The 19,938-nt window shown below is 47.6% G+C and overlaps 1 protein-coding gene across 1 annotated transcript in view; it reads right to left on the reverse strand.

The window, feature by feature from the left end:
- The window catches only part of TRAPPC10 (trafficking protein particle complex subunit 10), a 407,991-nt gene that overhangs the window by 339,712 nt on the left and 48,341 nt on the right, over positions 1 to 19,938 (reverse strand). Inside the window, exon 2 of the mRNA XM_069202936.1 lies at positions 3,618 to 3,699. Coding sequence (XP_069059037.1) covers positions 3,618 to 3,699 — 82 coding nt within the window. The remainder of the gene's footprint in view (positions 1 to 3,617; positions 3,700 to 19,938) is intronic.

A 19,938-nucleotide genomic window follows, 5' to 3' on the forward strand; every position in this document is an offset into this window, starting at 1 on the left:
TACAGGCCTAAAGGGCACTCAATACACGCCTGTGTCAGAGAACCTATATTTATCTTATGGCTGTTGTTCCCGATTATGATATTCATTGTCTTCTTAGGAATTGGTGTACACTCGCTCTGCACTGCAAAACAAGCAATTTCGGAAGGGCCTAGTTTCGATAGTAGCACACACAGAACAGGTGTGCTCTTCATGTCTCTTCCATTAACATGAGACAAAGAAGGCTATATCATTACAGCATATGACATGCAACTAAAGGAAGAATTGTATAAAGTGAAAAAAACAGCACCAAAAAGATCCATGAGTATTGGGGATAGGCCCAGCGGAAAGACAACTGCACAAGAAGAAGCTTCAGATTCATTAGGTTTGGGGCAGGGCTGGGGCCCAACAAGTACGGCTCACACATACAAGCAATGAACCAGCAGGTAAAGCTCTGAACGTAAGCTTCAGCCACAGATTTCATCCCCTGCCACTAGTTGGAAGGGATACCACCAGCTTTAGCATGAGAACCAGTCAGAACACAACAGTATCACAAGGTCTTCACTCCTTACACCTGCTAATATAGCAAAATGGACCCTGTTGGGCTGGGACCCTGGCTGTTCATGGGCCTTTAAACGTCCGAGCACACAAAGATCAAAGTACTCCTACTGACAGCGGTCAGAGTGTCACTCAAAAAAGATTTTGGCATGTACACATGTGAAAAACTGTTCTAAATGTTGATGCACTAACCAGCTACCATCCTATTATCTATAAGCAGAAATCAGAATCTAGGGCAGCGCTTGTTAAAATGGAGTCTACAGACACCTAGGGGTCTGTAATGCCTACTAAGGGGGGAGAGGCCACAACTGTTTAGAAAATGAAATATTGTTAGAAAATAAAAAGCAAGATTGAAAACAAAATGCTCTGAAAATGTGAAAAAACTTGAAACTGGAGTTTAAAAAAATTAAGTTGGTTCCTTAGCTTGATTTTTTAAGAGTAACGCATTTATAGCTAAAAAAACAAAAAAACAAAAACAAATCTAGCATGGACGATTGGTGACCCAAATGTAAGCACTGGTATCTGGCAACAAACAGAGAACATGTGTTAGGAGCAAAACGAGAAAGTGGTATACTAGAGTCTGATTAGTCTATGTCTTCGTCTTTTAGAAATAAAACCAGATTTTGAAAAACTCCAAGCTCACCATTAAAATGAAAATGTATGATTTTGTATGTTTTGTTTGAGAACGAAATGAAATATGTTATAATTTGTGTATTTGCTTGACATATGCGTATTTTTGCAGAAGGAGTCTTAAAAACGTAGAAATTGATAGCTGTGGTACCCGGCACTCCGTAGTAATTCAGTGGGGGTGCCCAGAAGTTAAAAGTTCTAGGGTACTTAAGTCAGTCAGGACAGCTCAAAGTTTAACCGACTGATCTTCATCCAAGCGGCCGCTTGAGGTAATGAGACTTACTCTTGGACTCAGATGAAGATGCAGGTTTAGAAGTCATCAGGATACTGAAGACGCTTCATTGCAGGTCTCAAAATGGTACAGCAGCCTAACAAAGTACTGCATAAACAGGACATTCATTAACCTGTGCAAGAACCCAAATGACACTGGGCCCACCTTCAACATAGGGATAGCCCACTAATGCATTACACACTTGCAATGTTATTTCTCTTTCCCAATTACATTTTTGAGAGCAAGCGTTGTTGTTGACCTTTTCCTTTCACACATATACTTGCGTACAAGCAATAAGCAGCCAGGCAAAACCTGTCAAGCATGAAATACTCTTGTGCTAAAACACATGATGTCTTGTTGGGTAGTTGGAAGGGAGGGTGATTAAAGACATTCCAGGCAATATCCTAAGCAATCTTGGTAATCTGGGGCATGTTACCACTGAATTCTCCAGGTTAAAGTGCTCCAGAAACAGTGTCAATCCACTTCTTAATCCTACACTCTGGATGATTGTGTAGGCAATTCTCCTTTCCGAGGAAGTCTCATACACCATGTAATCAATCTGTAGGTACCGGAAATCTTTCAATCACAATGAGGTGATGACTTGTCTCACAGCACCTAGCGCCAATGGATTGTGTATAGCAAAAACGTTCAGCTTCAGGCAAACTAAAACCAACTCGTCAGCCCATCAAATGGCAGGAGGCAATTTTCATCAAGTATGTTACCAATGCTTCCACAACCCCTGTTCCCACTGCTAATGTTCCCTGTGTCAGTGCAAGAGTGAAATACCAAATCCCCAATATCGGAGTCACAGGAGAGGGGAAAGGTAGTCAACACCCATCGCACAGCCACCCTGTCCCAAACAACCAATGCTGCCTGGTGACTGGCCATAAGAACCCGCAAGTTCTATTTTGTTTTTGGGCAACCAAGTTCACAGTTTGTGGGCCAGCATCCATCCTGCCTTATTTTCTCCACAGCAGCATCTTTACCTGATCCGCAGAAGGGTATACTCAGCCATGTCTGCGGTCCAGCACTTATACATGAGCTCTGACTACAGTTAGCTGGCATCTTGACCATGTGTATTTGTGGACTTCCTCCAACCCTTCTGGTTAGGTTTCCACTTTTCCCTCACTTTTCTCTACAGTTCCTAGAGTAACCTAGCTGACTGTGATCAGAAGCCACCCTGCACTATTAGCTTAAAGGCATCCCACAAAGGGATATCTTCCACCAACCACCATCCCACCTACACCCCATTCAGCTCTCCGCTAGGTACGGTGTTGCTTACTGCAGGTTTGCCTCTACTGTTTACTTGTTTTTGAGTAGGCTGTTTTAAAGCACCACTTCTGAATACTCTGTCCCTCCCCATCAGTATTTGTAGTGCCGTTGTGGGTGTGTTGTCAAAAGGGAAATGTGCCATAGCTCCACAGCTGCCACACTTGCGCAAATAATGGTCAAGCCTCATACAGATGTGGTGCACCAGTGAGAAAAATAGTCATCAAGGACTGTTGGGTGAAAGATGAGCCATACTTAAGTCCTATCTCTTGAAGCTAAAGATCGCTGGATATGACGTCTGAGTGACCTGCTTAAGGGCCATTGGTCCCTAGTGCTGTGCATGATCATGTTTATGGCTCCCCTGATAACTGGTTGCCTTGAGACTTGTCAAGTATATTCAGGATATTCTCCCACAGTAATTGCTCTTGTCCTGCACTGGGTGCAGAATAAGAGGCAACTTAACAAATACGAACCTACTTGCAAAATCTTGAAATTCGGGTCCCCAATTTCCTTTTCAACAGTAATTTTGTTCTCCAATTTCAAAAAGGGAAGCAGTTAATGAAAACTTGGATATGGAAGTATGTCAGAACTTTCAGAGCATATTAGTGAAGGTGAGAACACAGAAAGGACTTCAGAAAAGGGGGAGAGGGTCTTATTTCTCTATGTGCTCAAACCCCAGCAGGCTGAAACACATGTTGGTGAGGAAAGGAGATCCTTGGCTCAGGTGATCAGCAGTCTGGCAGATTGGTGTAGACCGGCATCAGCAGAAATAAAGCAGAATGACAGCAGGCCATGATATAGGGACAGGGTAGAATTCGGGCAAAGTGAATGGTGGGCACTCGGAAGAGTAATGAGCAGGTGCGACAGGGGCAGTGTTAATGGTGAGAACATATAAACCAAATAGATCTGTTACCTTCGCCATTCCATCGGCTCTCTGGGAAGCTGCTGAGTGAGGGCCGGATACAAGGAAGTGAACAAGTTTTGATCCCCAGCACCTGCAATAAAAAGGTTTGCATGCTTAATCTCTTACTTCTATTTCGAGGGCAGGCCTGTCAGCCATCATCAAGGTAATCACAACAAACACAAGTAAACATTGGAAACATAGGAACACTGAATCCATCAGGACAAAAATCAGTCTAGGAAACCCCAGCATATGGAATTGTCGAGAGGCGTGGATGGGCACAGATGAGTATATATGTCTCCATTTCTGGGTTCACAATCGCCAGTGGGCTCACAGGACGTTCAAAGAAAGCTGGCCTCCCAGGTGCAGCCAAAGTGGTGCAGAAGGCACTCCATACATACATCGTTCACCAGGGCCATGGTGGCCCAATAATGCAGTATCTGACGTCTGGCACACACCTGTGTAATCAGCATATAAGCAGATCTAAGGGACTGCAGAACCCCGCCATAACCAACCTCTGCTGTTTTCAAGGACCGCCAACTTTCAATTTCAATCCTACTCCACATCATGACACCAATCGTGGACCACTAGAGACTAGTAGGTCATCCCCTCAGGACCCGTCCTCCTCGCCCCCCAATCTAGCCCTCCTGAAGACCAGCACAGCACTCAACCATGCTCTCCTGGACATCAGCCCAGCACTCAATTATGCCATTCAGGACACCAGCCAATCAACAAATAGTACTCTTCAGGAAACTAGCACAAGCACTTAATCCTGCCCTTCTAGAGATCAACAGAGCCCAGTGCTGCCCTCCTAGGGACCAGCACCGCACCCAGTCTAGAGACTGGCACAGCACCCAGTGCTGCCCTCCTAGAGGTCAGCACCGAATCCAGCGCTGCCAACCTAAACCAGCACAGCACCTAGCGCTGCCCTCCTCCATACCAGCACAGCGCCCAGTGCTGCCTTCCAAGACACCAGCACAGCGCCCAGTGCTGCCTTCCAAGACACCAGCACAGCGCCCAGTGCTGCCTTCCAAGACACCAGCACAGCGCCCAGTGCTGCCTTCCAAGACACCAGCACAGCGCCCAGTGCTGCCCTCCTAGAAACCAGCACAGCGCCCAGTGCTGCCCTCCTAGAAACCAGCACAGCGCCCAGTGCTGCCCTCCTAGAAACCAGCACAGCGCCCAGTGCTGCCCTCCTAGAAACCAGCACCGCGCCCAGTCTAGAGACTGGTACAGCACCCAGTGCTGCCCTCCTAGAGGTCAGCACCGAATCCAGCGCTGCCAACCTAAACTAACAGCACCTAGCGCTGCCCTCCTCCATACCAGCACAGCAACCACTGCTGCCCTCCTAGAAACCGGCACAGCGCCCAGTGCTGCCCGCCTAGAAACCGGCGCAGCGCCCAGTGCTGCCCGCCTAGAAACCGGCACAGCGCCCAGTGCTGCCCGCCTAGAAACCAGCACAGCGCCCAGTGCTGCCCGCCTAGAAACCAGCACAGCGCCCAGTGCTGCCCTCCTAGAAACCAGCACAGCGCCCAGTGCTGCCCTCCTAGAAACCAGCACAGCGCCCAGTGCTGCCCTCCTAGAAACCAGCACAGCACCCAGTATAGAGACTGGCACAGCACCCAGCGCTGCCCTCCTAGAGGTCAGCACCGAATCCAGCGCTGCCAACCTAAACCAGCACAGCACCTAGCGCTGCCCTCCTCCATACCAGCACAGCAAGCACTGCTGCCCCCCTAGAAACCGGCACAGCGCCCAGTGCTGCCCGCCTAGAAACCGGCACAGCGCCCAGTGCTGCCCGCCTAGAAACCGGCACAGCGCCCAGTGCTGCCCGCCTAGAAACCGGCACAGCGCCCAGTGCTGCCCGCCTAGAGACCGGCACAGCGCCCAGTGCTGCCCTCCTAGAGACCGGCACAGCGCCCAGTGCTGCCCTCCTAGAGACCAGCACAGAGCCCAGTGCTGCCCTCCTAGAGACCAGCACAGCACCCAGTCTAGAGACTGGCACAGCCCTCAGTGCTGCCCACCTAGAAACCAGCACAGCCGCCAGTGCTGCCCGCCTAGAAACCGGCACAGCCGCCAGTGCTGCCCGCCTAGAGACCGGCACAGCCGCCAGTGCTGCCCGCCTAGAGACCGGCACAGCCGCCAGTGCTGCCCTTCTAGAGACCGGCACAGAGCCCAGTGCTGCCCTCCTAGAGACCGGCACAGAGCCCAGTGCTGCCCGCCTAGAAACCGGCACAGAGCCCAGTGCTGCCCGCCTAGAAACCGGCACAGCGCCCAGTGCTGCCCGCCTAGAAACCGGCACAGCGCCCAGTGCTGCCCTCCGAGAAACCGGCACAGCGCCCAGTGCTGCCCTCCGAGAAACCGGCACAGCGCCCAGTGCTGCCCTCCGAGAAACCGGCACAGCGCCCAGTGCTGCCCTCCGAGAAACCGGCACAGCGCCCAGTGCTGCCCTCCGAGAAACCGGCACAGCGCCCAGTGCTGCCCTCCGAGAAACCGGCACAGCGCCCAGTGCTGCCCTCCGAGAAACCGGCACAGCGCCCAGTGCTGCCCTCCGAGAAACCGGCACAGCGCCCAGTGCTGCCCTCCGAGAAACCGGCACAGCGCCCAGTGCTGCCCTCCGAGAAACCGGCACAGCGCCCAGTGCTGCCCTCCGAGAAACCGGCACAGCGCCCAGTGCTGCCCTCCTAGAAACCGGCACAGCGCCCAGTGCTGCCCTCCTAGAAACCGGCACAGTGCCCAGTGCTGCCCTCCTAGAAACCGGCACTGCGCCCAGTGCTGCCCTTCAAGAAACCGGCACTGCGCCCAGTGCTGCCCTTCAAGAAACCGGCACTGCGCCCAGTGCTGCCCTCCTAGAGACCGGCACTGCGCCCAGTGCTGCCCTCCTAGAGACTGGCACTGCGCCCAGTGCTGCCATAATGGAGGCCAGCAAAGGATCCAATCCTACTCTGCTGAAGGCCAGCACAGCAACCAACACTACCCAGCAAGAGACAAACACAACAGTCAATGCTCCCTGTTGAAGAACAGAAAACTTCCAATACAGCCCTCCTGGAGATAGACGCAGCATGTAATCACTGTCCCTCCACAAGGGGAGCACAGCCACCAAGTATACGTTAATACTTAATTTTCTATTACTTAAACACCACAGGATTTGCACAGCCATACTTGCACACAAGAAAATAGTGTTGCACTTAAACTCTCACATTTAAAAGAAAAGCACCCAACAGAAACAGCAAATGTGCCCTATTAAATACTTTGTACGTCTAAGGATATGTGTTAAATCCCTGCATGTCTTTGTCAAGTTGTCGGTCTTGATTTAAAAAATAAATTAAAAATTCATCAAGGCAATGACGGAGACATCCAAGAATGTGGCAGGATCTTGCCTGCACCTATTGTAAGCAAGGGTTTGCAGCAACCTTTGTCTGTCTTTAAACCATTTAAAGGACTGCTCCCCCTTTACTTAGAGTGCCCCCTTTCCTTACTGGAGCTATCAAGTAAGGAAAGTCAGGGAAGAATCATAGAAAGAGACAGAAAAGATACAATAAAATAGTTTAGGTCACCAGAATCTGCCTGGACTTTAACCTAGTATATAAAAGGTCAAACAGTAGGTGATACTTGGGGGCAGGAAGTTAATTCCCAGAAGCCTACAGAGGTCTCAACACACAATCTCTACCTCTATGGTTTTAAACGTGAGCCAACGGCTGCCTATCAGTCCCTAATCTCCAGCTGAAATATGCAAGCAGTGCACCCCCGTGGTTCTACAGATCCAAGAGGATGATTGAGGTGTTGTCTGCACAACTGTAATTGTTGAGATAACTGAATGTAATATAGTGAGTGAGAGAGCCAGAGGGAAAAGATAAGGTTCCCCGAGGACTTAACCTGAGCGTTTTGGAGATAAATCAAAGTATACTAACCCCAGTACGTGGTAAGGATCGGGGAGAGGCATTAGTCTAAAGGCAAGCCAACTACACTGGCATCACATGGGTCACTTCTATGACATGATTAACTGTGTTACATGTTGAGTACAGGTTTATTAGAACCAGTGAGATGACACGCATTGCTAGACATCAACCACAAGTTGTCCAAAATGGGTGCCAATACTTACTTGGTGGAAGCAAATGGCCACCAAGGAGCCACTCACGCAGGTCAAGGTATCCTCCCCAGTCGTGCAGATTCCTAGCTTTTTAGAGCCAGCCGGGAAAAGGTTAAATGATTAAACACTGCAATAACAAAAATAGTGGCCTCTTCCCAGCAGGAAGTACAGAGCCCCTGAACAAAATCTATGGAAAAGGTGAGCAGCTATCAAAGGCGCTTCATTAATAAGTGGGGACCAAGTCCAAGGGCCAAGCCAGGGCTAAGGGAGAGAGACTGTGGTGAGCGTAAGGAGCTGGAACTCTGGTCTTTCGAAGAAGAGAGGGAAAGGAAGCAGGATACTAAGCCTAATTAATCTGCTGCCCGATTTTAGAAACTCTCCCCCACCCCCCTCTGAAGAAATCAGATACATTGGAACAGCTTTTAGTGATGGGGCAACAGTCAGGATAGCAACTTGGGAACGACACAAAGTCACTTCTGTACACAAAACGTTTACTTGTAAGACCTAGTCTTGACTTTAGAGAGATTCTTAGACTAACCACAATATACAGTCTTACTTCCGCTACTTTGAATGCAGGTTTAAAAGTTGAGAAATTAAAATAGGGAGCAGGTTTCATGAGGAAGGTTTGCTTCTTTAGTTTTAGTGACGCACATTCCAAGGAAAGTAGGGGTAGGGGTAAAAACAGTCGTTAGTTTGACCGATAGCAGCAACAAGTCCTCAATTTGATATTGCTACAATCTGTTGATAGAATATTAATACAAAAGATCAGATGGCTGGCTTTTAGTTCAGAGTCACCAGGAACTAAAACCTATTGTAAATAAATAATTAGAAATTATACCATCCAACAAAGCGCTAACATTCTCTCAGAGATCAGTGATCTCTACACCTCTTAACAAGGAGCCAGAAACTTCAAGGGAAACCACTAATTGATGCACATCCTCCAATTCCCAGGCTTGGATTTCATCCTTATGACTTCAGCTACCACCTGTCAAGTATCCACCCTGATGGAGACAAAAGGTATGTGATGTCATTTGGAAATTACTCGTAGAGAAAGGGTAAACTTTAACCTACACAGTTACAGATGGGCATAAGAAGCACCTGGAGAGGCAGACTGGATAGTTCTGTAGGTGGCCTGTGTAGAGGACAGATAGACTAGATGTGTCTGCAGGAATCTTCTGTTTATTAGTGGATGGAACTGATGTCCCACTAGAGGACCTGTGTATACACCAGGCATAATGAACTGAGTGGATGAGAAGGCTTTCCCCACAGTAAACTTGATAGTCTGAATGGCTCATACCTCCAGACAGTACATCGGTACCCACATGCATCAAAGGTCAGACATATTATGTGGCCCAGAAATGCACACAGTACATCATGATCAATGTTGCTGACCATGGCAGATCAAGAGAATGGTCTCCATCATTTAGTTTCTGACAGCAAAGCAGCAGCATACTATTTTAGGTAACAGTGTGGCAAATATGCCCTTTCCTCTGCTCCCACAATAGAACTCTAGCCTAGTCAACACAATTTCCCAGCAATGCTCTCAGAAAAGGTGGGTGCGGGGGCAGGCATATATTTTATCATTCCCCACTTCCTGCTTCAGGTCAATTTATTATACAACCGCAGTGTCTGGGAGAACACCAAGGTCTCTGGGATGAACAGTCCATGTGTGACTTAGGATGTACAGAGAGTGAATCCTAGCAGTCCAGGGCTGAGGTACCTGGATTGTCAGTCATATGGCTGTAAAAGACCAGTTCTGCCTATATTAAAGTCCATGTAGCGCTGTCATGGACAAAGTCTTCTGCAACAGAGTACACCATAGAAGGTCAGCACTGTGTGTGAATGCCCTAGAAGATTAAGTGGACATCAGCATGAAATATCTTTCTCTGTTCCACAGATGTAGTGCACAACTGTGAGTCTCAGCAGCACACCCCTTGGACAATGGTCTCCACCCCTTCAATAGTATAATTCATAAGACCAACACTATCACGGTAAAGTTCAAACAGAACTCTTCTGGATACAGAAATACTCATTTACTCAGTCACAAAGATACAGGGCAGATAGCCAGCACTCCTATGAGACAAATCCAGCAGAGTGAAGGGACAGCGCACTGGGTCTGTGCCCGCCACAGCAGCTTTCGCTCAGCAGTGCTGGTTTCCTATATGGTACCTCTAAGAAAGACACAGGTGCCTGACTGTCACACATATGTGGCGTAGACGACCCGCACTGCTGTATGGAAATCTCAGAGCTCTCTTGGACAAGGGTATAAACCCCTACATCACCAATTCCCTTGTATGTAGATATCTCAGAGCAGACGGGGTTGGGGCTATGTCATTGCCTACCATTCCCATAGTTGTACGATCTGTCAATCCCCAGCGGAGTTCAGACATATGTTGGCATCTGAGCAGCGTACTTGCAAAGAATAAAGTCTTCCTATTTCAAGTGCCCTACAGAACTCACAGGACCAGTAATGATGACCGGCTCTCTATCCTACAGACTGAACAAGGGACACCCTATTGTATGTCAATGGGCAAGGCTGGCCTAGGGCACAACTCCAGTTCCCTAAGGCCCACCGACTCCAGAGTTGCACCAATGTACACTGTAACCTGCATTAAAAAAATAATGCATCAGGTTGCAAAAGCATATTTGTACGGCTTATGGGTCATCCAGGAACGTCCTCTTTCTCTGACTCAGCTCATGATTAGGGCCAATTACTGCTCTGTCCAGCTGCAGGAGCAGGGCATTTCATCAATTAGCCAGCCGTCATTCCGTGCCAGGAACAGGCTGGAGAGGCTGTGGCAGGAATGTCAGGGAGGAGAGGCCGAGTCTCTCTGGGCACATGTGGCACCTAACCCCTGGATGATGCCATTTTGAGCTATCCCACAAGACTGCGTAGAAAGATTGGGACGGGGGCGGCAAAGTGACGTGGCACATCAGGATAGGTCAGAGCTGAAGACCTGCTGGACACTTCCACCCACACTTAAAAGGTTTTGCACAGGAGAGGGCTCTCGCTCTTGAAATGTGCTTTTGCTGAAGAACCCCAGGAATGGAGGCCGACGCCTTAGACAATTGGAAAGGGAAGCCCCCTGACTGTCCCCAGGACCAAGGACTCTGACTTTGACTGACTCAAGAACCAGTGGCGAATGACTGGGCCCTAGTGCAAGGAGAGCGTGTTGCACAGAAGAAAGGAAGGCACCCAGAGGAAAGGCTGGTGCAGGGAAACGGTGGGACTAGCTCCCTATTAATTTGGGAACCTTCTAAGCCAGGAGGACTGACAAAAATGTTCCTAGTGGCAAGAGACCACCACCAGAAGTGAAAAGATACCAGATCATTGAAGTCTGCCCACGGGCCCAAGATATCCCCAGTGGAAGGTACGTGACCTTCGACCCCCAGGGAGGACCAGTGGGGAAGCGCGTGGGGCTTCACCGCCGATTCCATTGTTGCTCCCGGGGTGAGCCCAGGGTCTGCCCCCAAAGAAGAGTGGAGCCAGGGAGCGCAACCGGTGGAAAAAAAGCAGTTACGAGGGAGCTCCATCGCGCCTACCACAGGGCCTCACAGGGAAGTAAAAACAGGGGATGCCATCATGCCCCCCGTGAAGATGGCCAGAGGGGCCCCGAACTCCAACCCAGGGTCCCGCAAACAATATAAGTCGAGGGATGCTGCCGCACCCTGTGAAGATGGCAGATGGTCACCCTGGACCCCATCCCGTGGCCCTGCAAAAAAGATAAGCCGGAGGACCCCATAACGCTTCACGAAGATGGCAATCAGGCCCTGGACTTCATCCCAGGGCCACCAAGATGCAAAGTCAGGAAGCACCATCATGCTACTTGTGAAGACAGAGGAGGGGGCCCAGGACCCCCATCCCTAAGCCCAGAGAGTGCCGAGGAGGTGGGTGAGTGCTGCCGCACTTACCCCTGCGGCTAACCTGGTTACAGCACCCTGGCGCATCTGCACACGGGAGCAGGCAAACTTGCACTGAACAGCCAGCTCCTGCGGCAGCACAGGAATTAGCTGGCTGTGCGGGGAGCTGGTGGGAGCAGCCAGAGGTGGGCTCCCTGCACCGCTCCCAGCCTCATGCACTCACCTGAGTGGGGAGGGTATCAGGGTGGGACGGGACACCCCGAAGCAATGATCCCTCCTAGTGACAACACAGCTCTCCCAGCGCAGCAGGACAGCTGCTCATAGAATATGCATTCTCCAGCAAATAGAGCCCCATAATTCTCTGCGGGGTCCTGCCCATGTTTTAGCCTATAAAGTGCTTGTTTACAGCTTGTGGTGGCCCCAGAAAGGTGGGGGTCATCACCAACGGAAAGCAAATGGATGGGAGGGATGTAGGAGCAGCACAGCCTCCCCCCAACAGGAAGTTCTGCTTCCCCACCCTAGCTTGATTGGGACTTGAAAATGATAACCCTCCAGCATTCCAATGTGTATATCAACAAGTCTGTCACCTGTGCATCATTTTTATGTTGAGTAATCCAATAGGGATGTTGGTAGAGTGCGTAGATCATGCTGAGAGTAATCCTAGCAAAAGACAACCACTCCAGTCTGCTTAGGCATGTTGTTTGTTGACACATATTTGAGTAATGAGCCTGACAGCCACAAGTGATCAAAGTAGATGTACTTTATTGCCAGTATCAGGTGCTCTCACTCCCAAGCTAGTCAAATGTTGCATCAGACTACAAGTGAGTGTTCTGCAATGTAGATTGTTGGCTTATAACCCCCTCTGGGAGGGACAAGAATGATTACGCAATGTCATCCAAAAGTAATTCCATCTACTTTTGTATATTTGTCAATTGTTGCGAAGTATTGAGTAGCATGTGAGTAATAAATGTAAACTGCTTTTGTAAATCACCCATTGTGACAAAATGTTACAGGTGAAAAAGTTGTCACAAATGGCCGTCTTTCCTACTCATTTTCAATATTTCTTTATTTCAGCAGTTAATTTATTTGGGAAAATCTTGAGGGATATACACATATGACCCCTTTCTGAATTCAGTATGTTGCCTACTTTTCAGGAAAAATGTATAGCTTTCCTGGTCACCCATGGGTTTCACACTGGTTTCCACCATAAACCGGTTACATCTCTTTGAAAAATGCTAAAACTGTTTAAAAAAAAAAAAAAAAAAAAAAAATAGGGTTTTTGACTATGCTCCATATGTTCATGAAAGCTGGAAAGATTGTGACTGAGCACAGCATACCTTCTGCTGAAGCGATAGTTAGGGGGAAAAAAACAGACTTTCTTTTGCAGAGCGTTTCCCCCCCTATTTTATCCAAAACGCAGCTATATTTAGGTCATTTTCTCTGTCCCCTCCAAAGGAATCCACAAATGATTGCTGCCTTTAGGATCCTCTGGGTGTTGGGAAAAAGGACACACATTTTGTTTGGATACCTAATGTGTGGGAAACAAAAAAGCATGGAGCCCTAAGCGCAAACTAACCAAATATCCAATGCCCAACTCAGCACTGGGGGGCTGGGGTGGAGAAAGCCTGAGACATTATGGAGTTAAGATGTCATCAGTGATGTTTCCAGAGAGGTCACAGAACATTTCACAACTGATATATGTAAGGTCATAAGCAGAGCACGACGAGGGTGCAAATTAGTAACTGCAGTTCACTATAACCCGCGAGTTTAAGACATTATGTTTAACTGGCATCACTCCAACCTTAGTTTGTTTCAGTGAATTTCTAGGTTTTTAAAAATTTTGATAAGATATTATTACCAGACCTAGTTATGTTTTGAACACAAATAAGATATTACTACCAGACGTAATTATGTTTTTAACACAAACTTTATTGGTTTTATTCATATTCCAACATTCCACATAATTAAATCGGTACATGTTACATTATGTTGAGGAACAACATCTCATTGACATTTAGCATCTTGTGCAATGAGCTAGATGGAATTGGCACACATTTCCTTAACTTCAAGCTTTACAAACCAGCACCCCTCCCAACCCTTTTATTTACCAAACTTGTCAACTAATAGTAAGCAATAATCGGTCTATTATGCTGGTAGGCGTGTAGGAGTTAAATTATGAAGCTGAGTGGATTAGTAAATCAGGTGGGCATGGGAGTGGCTATAACTTATGTTAGGGTTTCGTGGGCATAACTGTCTAACCCTCCCCGACTGAGCTGTCTCTTGTGCCTTGAGGGCCTCCATCAATGCATTCCATTTGAGGGCGAAGGGTTGCTTATGGAGGCCTCTGTATTCTTCTCTTCGCAAGGTGATGCTTTCAGCTAATCCCCAGCGCTCCATCTCCTCCCACCAGAGGGTCAAGCAGGGGTCGATTGGGGATCTCCAATTTCTCGTTCTCAATCTCTTTGCTAATAGTAAGGCCAGGTTAGTAAATCGAAGAACCACTTTGGATCCCCTGGGTCTGGGGTGTAACTCTAACAGGTATTGTGCAGGGGTGTTCCATTGATTCAAATCTGGGATGAATAATAGGTTTGCAGCAATACCTGTCCGGTAGGGGGTTAGATCTGGGCAGGCCCACAGCATATGCAGTAGGTCAACATCTGGGCTTTTACACCGAAGGCATACCATTGTGTTGGTGGCAAACATTGTGTTAATCCTGTGTGGAGTTAGATAAGCTCTATCTAATGTAGAGAGTTGAAAAAGCTTGACTCTTGTATTACACAATACTATTTTGGGATATTTAAGGATTCGAGTCCAGTATCGGTCAGAGAACTGAAGGCTCAAGTCCCACTCCCATTTGAGTTTTAATGAACAAAGTGATGTCCTCGAATGGCCTTTGATCCCACAGTATAACCAACAGACTAGATGCCTGCCGTCACCCATGCTGTGTAATGCCTGAAGAAGTTTGTGTGTGGGTGGTTCAATCCCGTCCGGTACCATGTGTTTACCAGATCTAACTATAATGTCACTTAATCTTAGTTATTTCCATTGAATATCTGAGGTTTTTCTAAAGTAACGTAACAATATAAAAGGATGACATTTTAAGTAAGGCAGACCTACTGGCTTTGTCAAAGAGTCAGACCCCCAAAATATAAAAGACAGGCCTTGTGGCTTTATGAAAAGGTCACCACAATAATTTACCAATAACCACAATCCAACGCACATGGCCATGCACAGTAATAATTATCACAAATATTTTAAATAATGTGTTTTCATTGAAACTAAACAATCATGTGTTTGAGTCTTTTTCAAAACTGTGCACAGCACAAAATGCATCCATGAGATCAAACACACTCCTGCACTGCAGCTGAAGAGCATACAACTCCAGCTCGGTGTGCTTTAGAAAATGATATTAAGGTCTGCTGGGGCCATGTATTTAAAGAACCAGGTGATTTTCTGCAAGATTTTTTTTAATGTTTCTAGGGTGGCTGTTGCACTTCACACAACACCCCACAGATTTAAAAAGCAATGTTTAGTGGTACCTATGACCCTTCTTGGAGCACCACAAGGATCCGAAAATCCCTATTAAAAGCCCTTGCAGGACATTATGGGGCTCACCCCAACTGGTGGACAAAGGTGGGGGCAGTGGGGGAAGGCGCAAGGCCCTTGTGGCCCTGCTGGCTCCCCTGCCACAACTCCTGGGTGCCGGTGGGAGCCGGCAAGTCTTTTTTGTTTTCCCTGGGTGCCCTAGTCCCACTCAGAGCACCAACGTTTTTAGCCATTGAGAGTCAGGGGATGCCCAATGGCCCCCGTCAGCTTCCCCATCCAGCACCCATGCCGGATGGTGGAAGCTGGCTTCACGACTTTGCTCCTGCCTTGCTGGGAGCAGCTTTTCTTTCTGCTACTGCCGGGTGGGAGCAATCCAGAGTTCCCTGCCAATGAGACTACGGGCAGGGACTGCCGTTTCTGCTCCAGACCAGCTGCAGCCTTTCTGCAGGACCCTACATAGTTTGGGGAGGTGAGCCTCTGCCCCTAACTCCAAATACATTTGTGGCCAGACACAGGGGAAGGGGTTCCAGGGGCCATGATAGGGCTCAGAGAGGAGGTGCCCCACGTCCACCTACCCAAGCAATTTTGCAGCTGGCCCTGGGGAATGGGCTTCTTGGGGCTATATCATGCCTCAGGAAGAGGTCCCCAACCCAAATAATATGGGGTGGGCCCTGGGGGAGGGGAGTCTTGCACACTCTCCTTCCCTAACAAAGCCAATGAGACAACTGCTTCCCTACCCCCCCCTCCCAAGCCTTAGCCCAGCCCAGGGGCCATCCCTGATTTTTTAGATGGCTCTGGGAGGGGTCCCAACCCAAATAATATACAGTAGGCCCTGGGGATGGGGTCCCCAGGGCCATTAAATGGCTAGGTGAGGGAGTTGCATGCTCCACTTTCTTATTATAGATAATGAAGCACCCTCCAACTACCCCCAGAGTCCGGCTCCTCCTTGGAGACTGTCCTTGATTTTTGATTTTTTGTTAAACATTTTAAGAAAAGTTACTGTGCAAGGCCCAGGGGGGCTGTTATCACTATCCTGCCCACCTATTATTTTTTTTCCAATACGATAAATGTGTTGTCAAAATTCTATTTAACATAAAATCTGAAATGTATATGCACAGAGTGAAGGTATACAACAAATGCTAAACCCTAATACAAAATAGGAAATAAAAGAGCCAGAGAAGATAGTTGATCATCTTCAATTGACAGTACATTTCAGGTAAACAGTTACGGAGATAACTGAGTGGAATGGCAGCTGAATAGGCCACTTTAGTCAAGGGTTTAATGAACTGGAAGCCAAAAAGAGATTCGGGTTACAGGGGACAAATTGATCGCAAGAGAAATCTAGGACTGCTATGGGCACAACACTCGATCCCACAGACAGAAGCCGAGATAACAAGGAACATAAAATGTCAATGCCACCAAAATCCACAGTTGTAAACTAAGTTTATAACTGAATCCAACCAAAATAATACAAAAGAAAACCACAGACCTTTCTTATATATTTGATTTTGATGGTTCCCCGACTCCTGGCACGACTGCAATCGGGAGCCACCTATTAACATATGCACTTGCCTGGAAGTATTAAACAACATGTTTGTTTCAGCGAACAAGTACCAAAACCAAACCTGTTTACTGACCCACCAAAAGGCACTAAAACTGCACAGTAGCTGTAAATCAAGCCTTTTGTGGAAACAGGTAGTTTCTGAATAGTGTAGATATACTAGTTAAAAACTAGGTCAGGCACAGCTCAGCAAGAGTCGCATTATACATTATAATCCTACATAATCCGCAGCAATGTGGAGACACTTCGGCTTGGCTTCAAGGAGCAGTGCTAAATGAAGAAAGCTAACTAAGCACATGTAAAGGAAGAGGAGCACGTAAACTGGATGCAGGTTCGAACATCTGTAGCAACTTCCTCTTGGCAGGAAATGCTGTACATGGTGCCCTGTCGGCTGAACTTCCATGTGCACCAAAACCAAATGGCTGGAACACCAACCAGAAATGTAAACAAATAATAAAAGGCAATTTCGGACTCAAATTGATTGGCAGTTCACCTCACGTACCCTTTGAAAGGTTATAAATTCACGCTTCACTATCAGACGAGAGGTTGTAGGGCGATTATGAGAGGAAAAAAATCATTTTCATGTTCTAGTTGCATAAAGCAGTTATTGAAAACGGTTTTTGACATTCTTATTACCGCTAATCCCCAAACAGGCAGACAAACAAAAGGGACCAGACCAAGTCACTGAGGAAAGTCAGATGTTTAGTGCCTCGCAAATCTGCCAAGGGACCCAGGGTAGAAACTGAAGTATCACATTTTAGGCACTATCAAAACTGCAACTTGTTCAGACTATGGACAGATTGAAGACCGTAACTATGGCGCTGGGACTAAAGAAGAGGAGGTTGGGTTCTCTGGTGGTGGACCTGAAAACTAACCAAGAATCTTGAATATGGATCTCTTGGTAGCAGGATCAAGCGAAGAGCCCCACGGTGAAAGAGCACCGATGAAAGGGTTCTGGGCAGCAAGGCGCAAGAGGTTTACTAAGGTGATACAGAGAGAGCTGAAAAGAAAGAGCTCCTTGAAGCAAGTGGCGAGCAGTGTCCCAATGTATTACATTCAGATTTGAAAAGAGACAGCTGGAAGCACATTAAGTTTTCCAAGGTAACAGAGAGGAACCTGAAGGTAGGAAACATGATCTCCTCATTGCCTAAACATCAACATAATCCAGAAGACCTTGAATACAGAGATCTTGGCACCAGAGAGCCTCTTTGGTTTCGAAGTGACTTGAAGTGGGATAACGACCTTCAATAGCTAAAATGAAGAGACAGAAGTGTTCCCAGTTATCTGTTGTCTCCAGACACTAGAGTTTAGTATTTCCACAGTGTAGATCAGAAAACATCTTAGAACTTACTGCTAGTTTCTGAACACGTGAGGCTGAAAGAGGAAGACTATACTTCAATGAAAAACCGCTTGTCTAACTTTAACCACTTGTGGACCAAAAACATACTGCAATGAAAAAAGGAACCAAGTTTACGCACAGACAGGCTAGATGAAGGGCTAAATGAAGAGGCGCAAAACTTGGAAAAAGCGACATTACAGAGATCATTATTCAGTCTAAAGAACAAAGGTGTTGGTGACCTAAATGTAATCCTCAAAAGTGTTACTCAACTTAGACAACAAGGCACTGTATTAAGAAACCTTCAAACTTTTCAGAAACTTGGAAAATCGTACAACAGGTCTCAGGAAGGCTGCCTTACACTTGCTTGGGTATTTATGTTGTATAAAATGTCATAAGAATAAAAACAAAAGAAAAGATCCCAGGAAGCCAGTGTAGGGCGTTGGCTCTGTTCACACTATCTCTTACTTTGAGATAGTATGTACAGAGTCCAAGGGTTCCCCTTAGAGGTAAGATAGTGGCAAAATTAGATCATTCTAATGCTCTATTTTGAGGTAGTGTGGTCGAGCAGTAGGCTTATCAGAGGGTAGTGTTAAGCATTTGTTATACACACACAGGCAATAAATGAGGAACACACACTCAATGACAATTCCAGGCCAATAGGTTTTTATATAGAAAATTATATTTTCTTAGTTTATTTTAAGAACCACAGGTTCAAGATTTACATTAAACACTTTAAAAGCAAGGTACTTCACTTAAATACTTTAGGAACTTTGAATAAAATCAATATCATATACAGTCTTTGTAAAAACGGCACTAAGCTATTTTCAAAGCGGACAAAGTGCAAAAATCAACAGTTCCTGGGGGAGGTAGGTAAAGATTAGATTAGGAGGTAAGTAAAACACTTACAAGTCTCTGTTCTGGGGCATAGGCAGCCCACCGTTGGGGGTTCAAGGCAACCCCAAAGTTACCACACCAGCAGCTCAGGGCCGGTCAGGTGCAGAGGTCAAAGAGGTGCCCAAAAACAAATAGGTGCCTATGGAGAAAGGGGTGCTCCGGTTCCAGTCTGCCAGCAGGTAATTACCTGCGTCCTCGGGGAGCAGACCAGGGTTTTTTTGTAGCGCACTGGGGAGGGGGGGGGGGGGGGGGGGAAGACACAAGTAGGCACACAAAACACACCCTCAGTGGTAAAGGGGCGGCAGGGTGCAGTATGAAAAGCAGGCATCAGGTTTTGTATTGGTTTCAATGGAGGGACCCCGGGGGTTACTCAAGTGGTGCAGGCAGGCACGGGGGCTTCTCGGGACAGCCACCACCTAGGCAAGGTAGAGGGTCACCTGGGGGTCACTCCTGCACTGAAGTTCGGTTCCTTCAGGTCCTTGGGGCTGCGGGTGCAGTCTTGGTTCCAGGCGTCAGGTCCCTTGTTACAGGCAGTCGCAGTCAGGGGGAGCCTTTGGATTCTCTCTGCAGGCGTTGCTGTGGGGGTTCGTCTCTGGTTACTCACGCAGTTGCCGGAGAATCCTCCCGGAGGTGTCAGTTCTCTGAATCTTGAGTCGGGGGCATTGGGTGCAGAGTGAGAAGTCTCACGCTTCCGGCAGGAAATGTGCAGTCTTGGAAAGTTGCTTCTTTGTTGCAAAGAAGTAGCTGGTTTTGAACAGGGCCGCTGTTCACAGGAGTTTCTTGGTCCTTTAGTCCAGGGCAGTCCTCTGAGGCTTCAGAGGTCACTGGTCCCTGTCGGATGCATCGCTGGTTGCAGGTTTTCAAAGTTGGAGACAGGCCGGTAGGGCTGGGGCCAAAGTGGTTGTCGTCTTCCTCCTTCTCTGCAGGCTTGTAGGTCAGCAGTCCTTCTTTCTTCAGGTTGCAGGAATCTGATTTCCTGGGATCTGGGGAGCCCCTAAATACTGAATTTAGGGGTGTGTTTAGGTCTGGGAGGGCAGTAGCCAAT

This window comes from Pleurodeles waltl, chromosome 8, assembly GCF_031143425.1.
Source record: "Pleurodeles waltl isolate 20211129_DDA chromosome 8, aPleWal1.hap1.20221129, whole genome shotgun sequence".
NCBI classification, from domain to species: Eukaryota; Metazoa; Chordata; class Amphibia; order Caudata; family Salamandridae; genus Pleurodeles; species Pleurodeles waltl.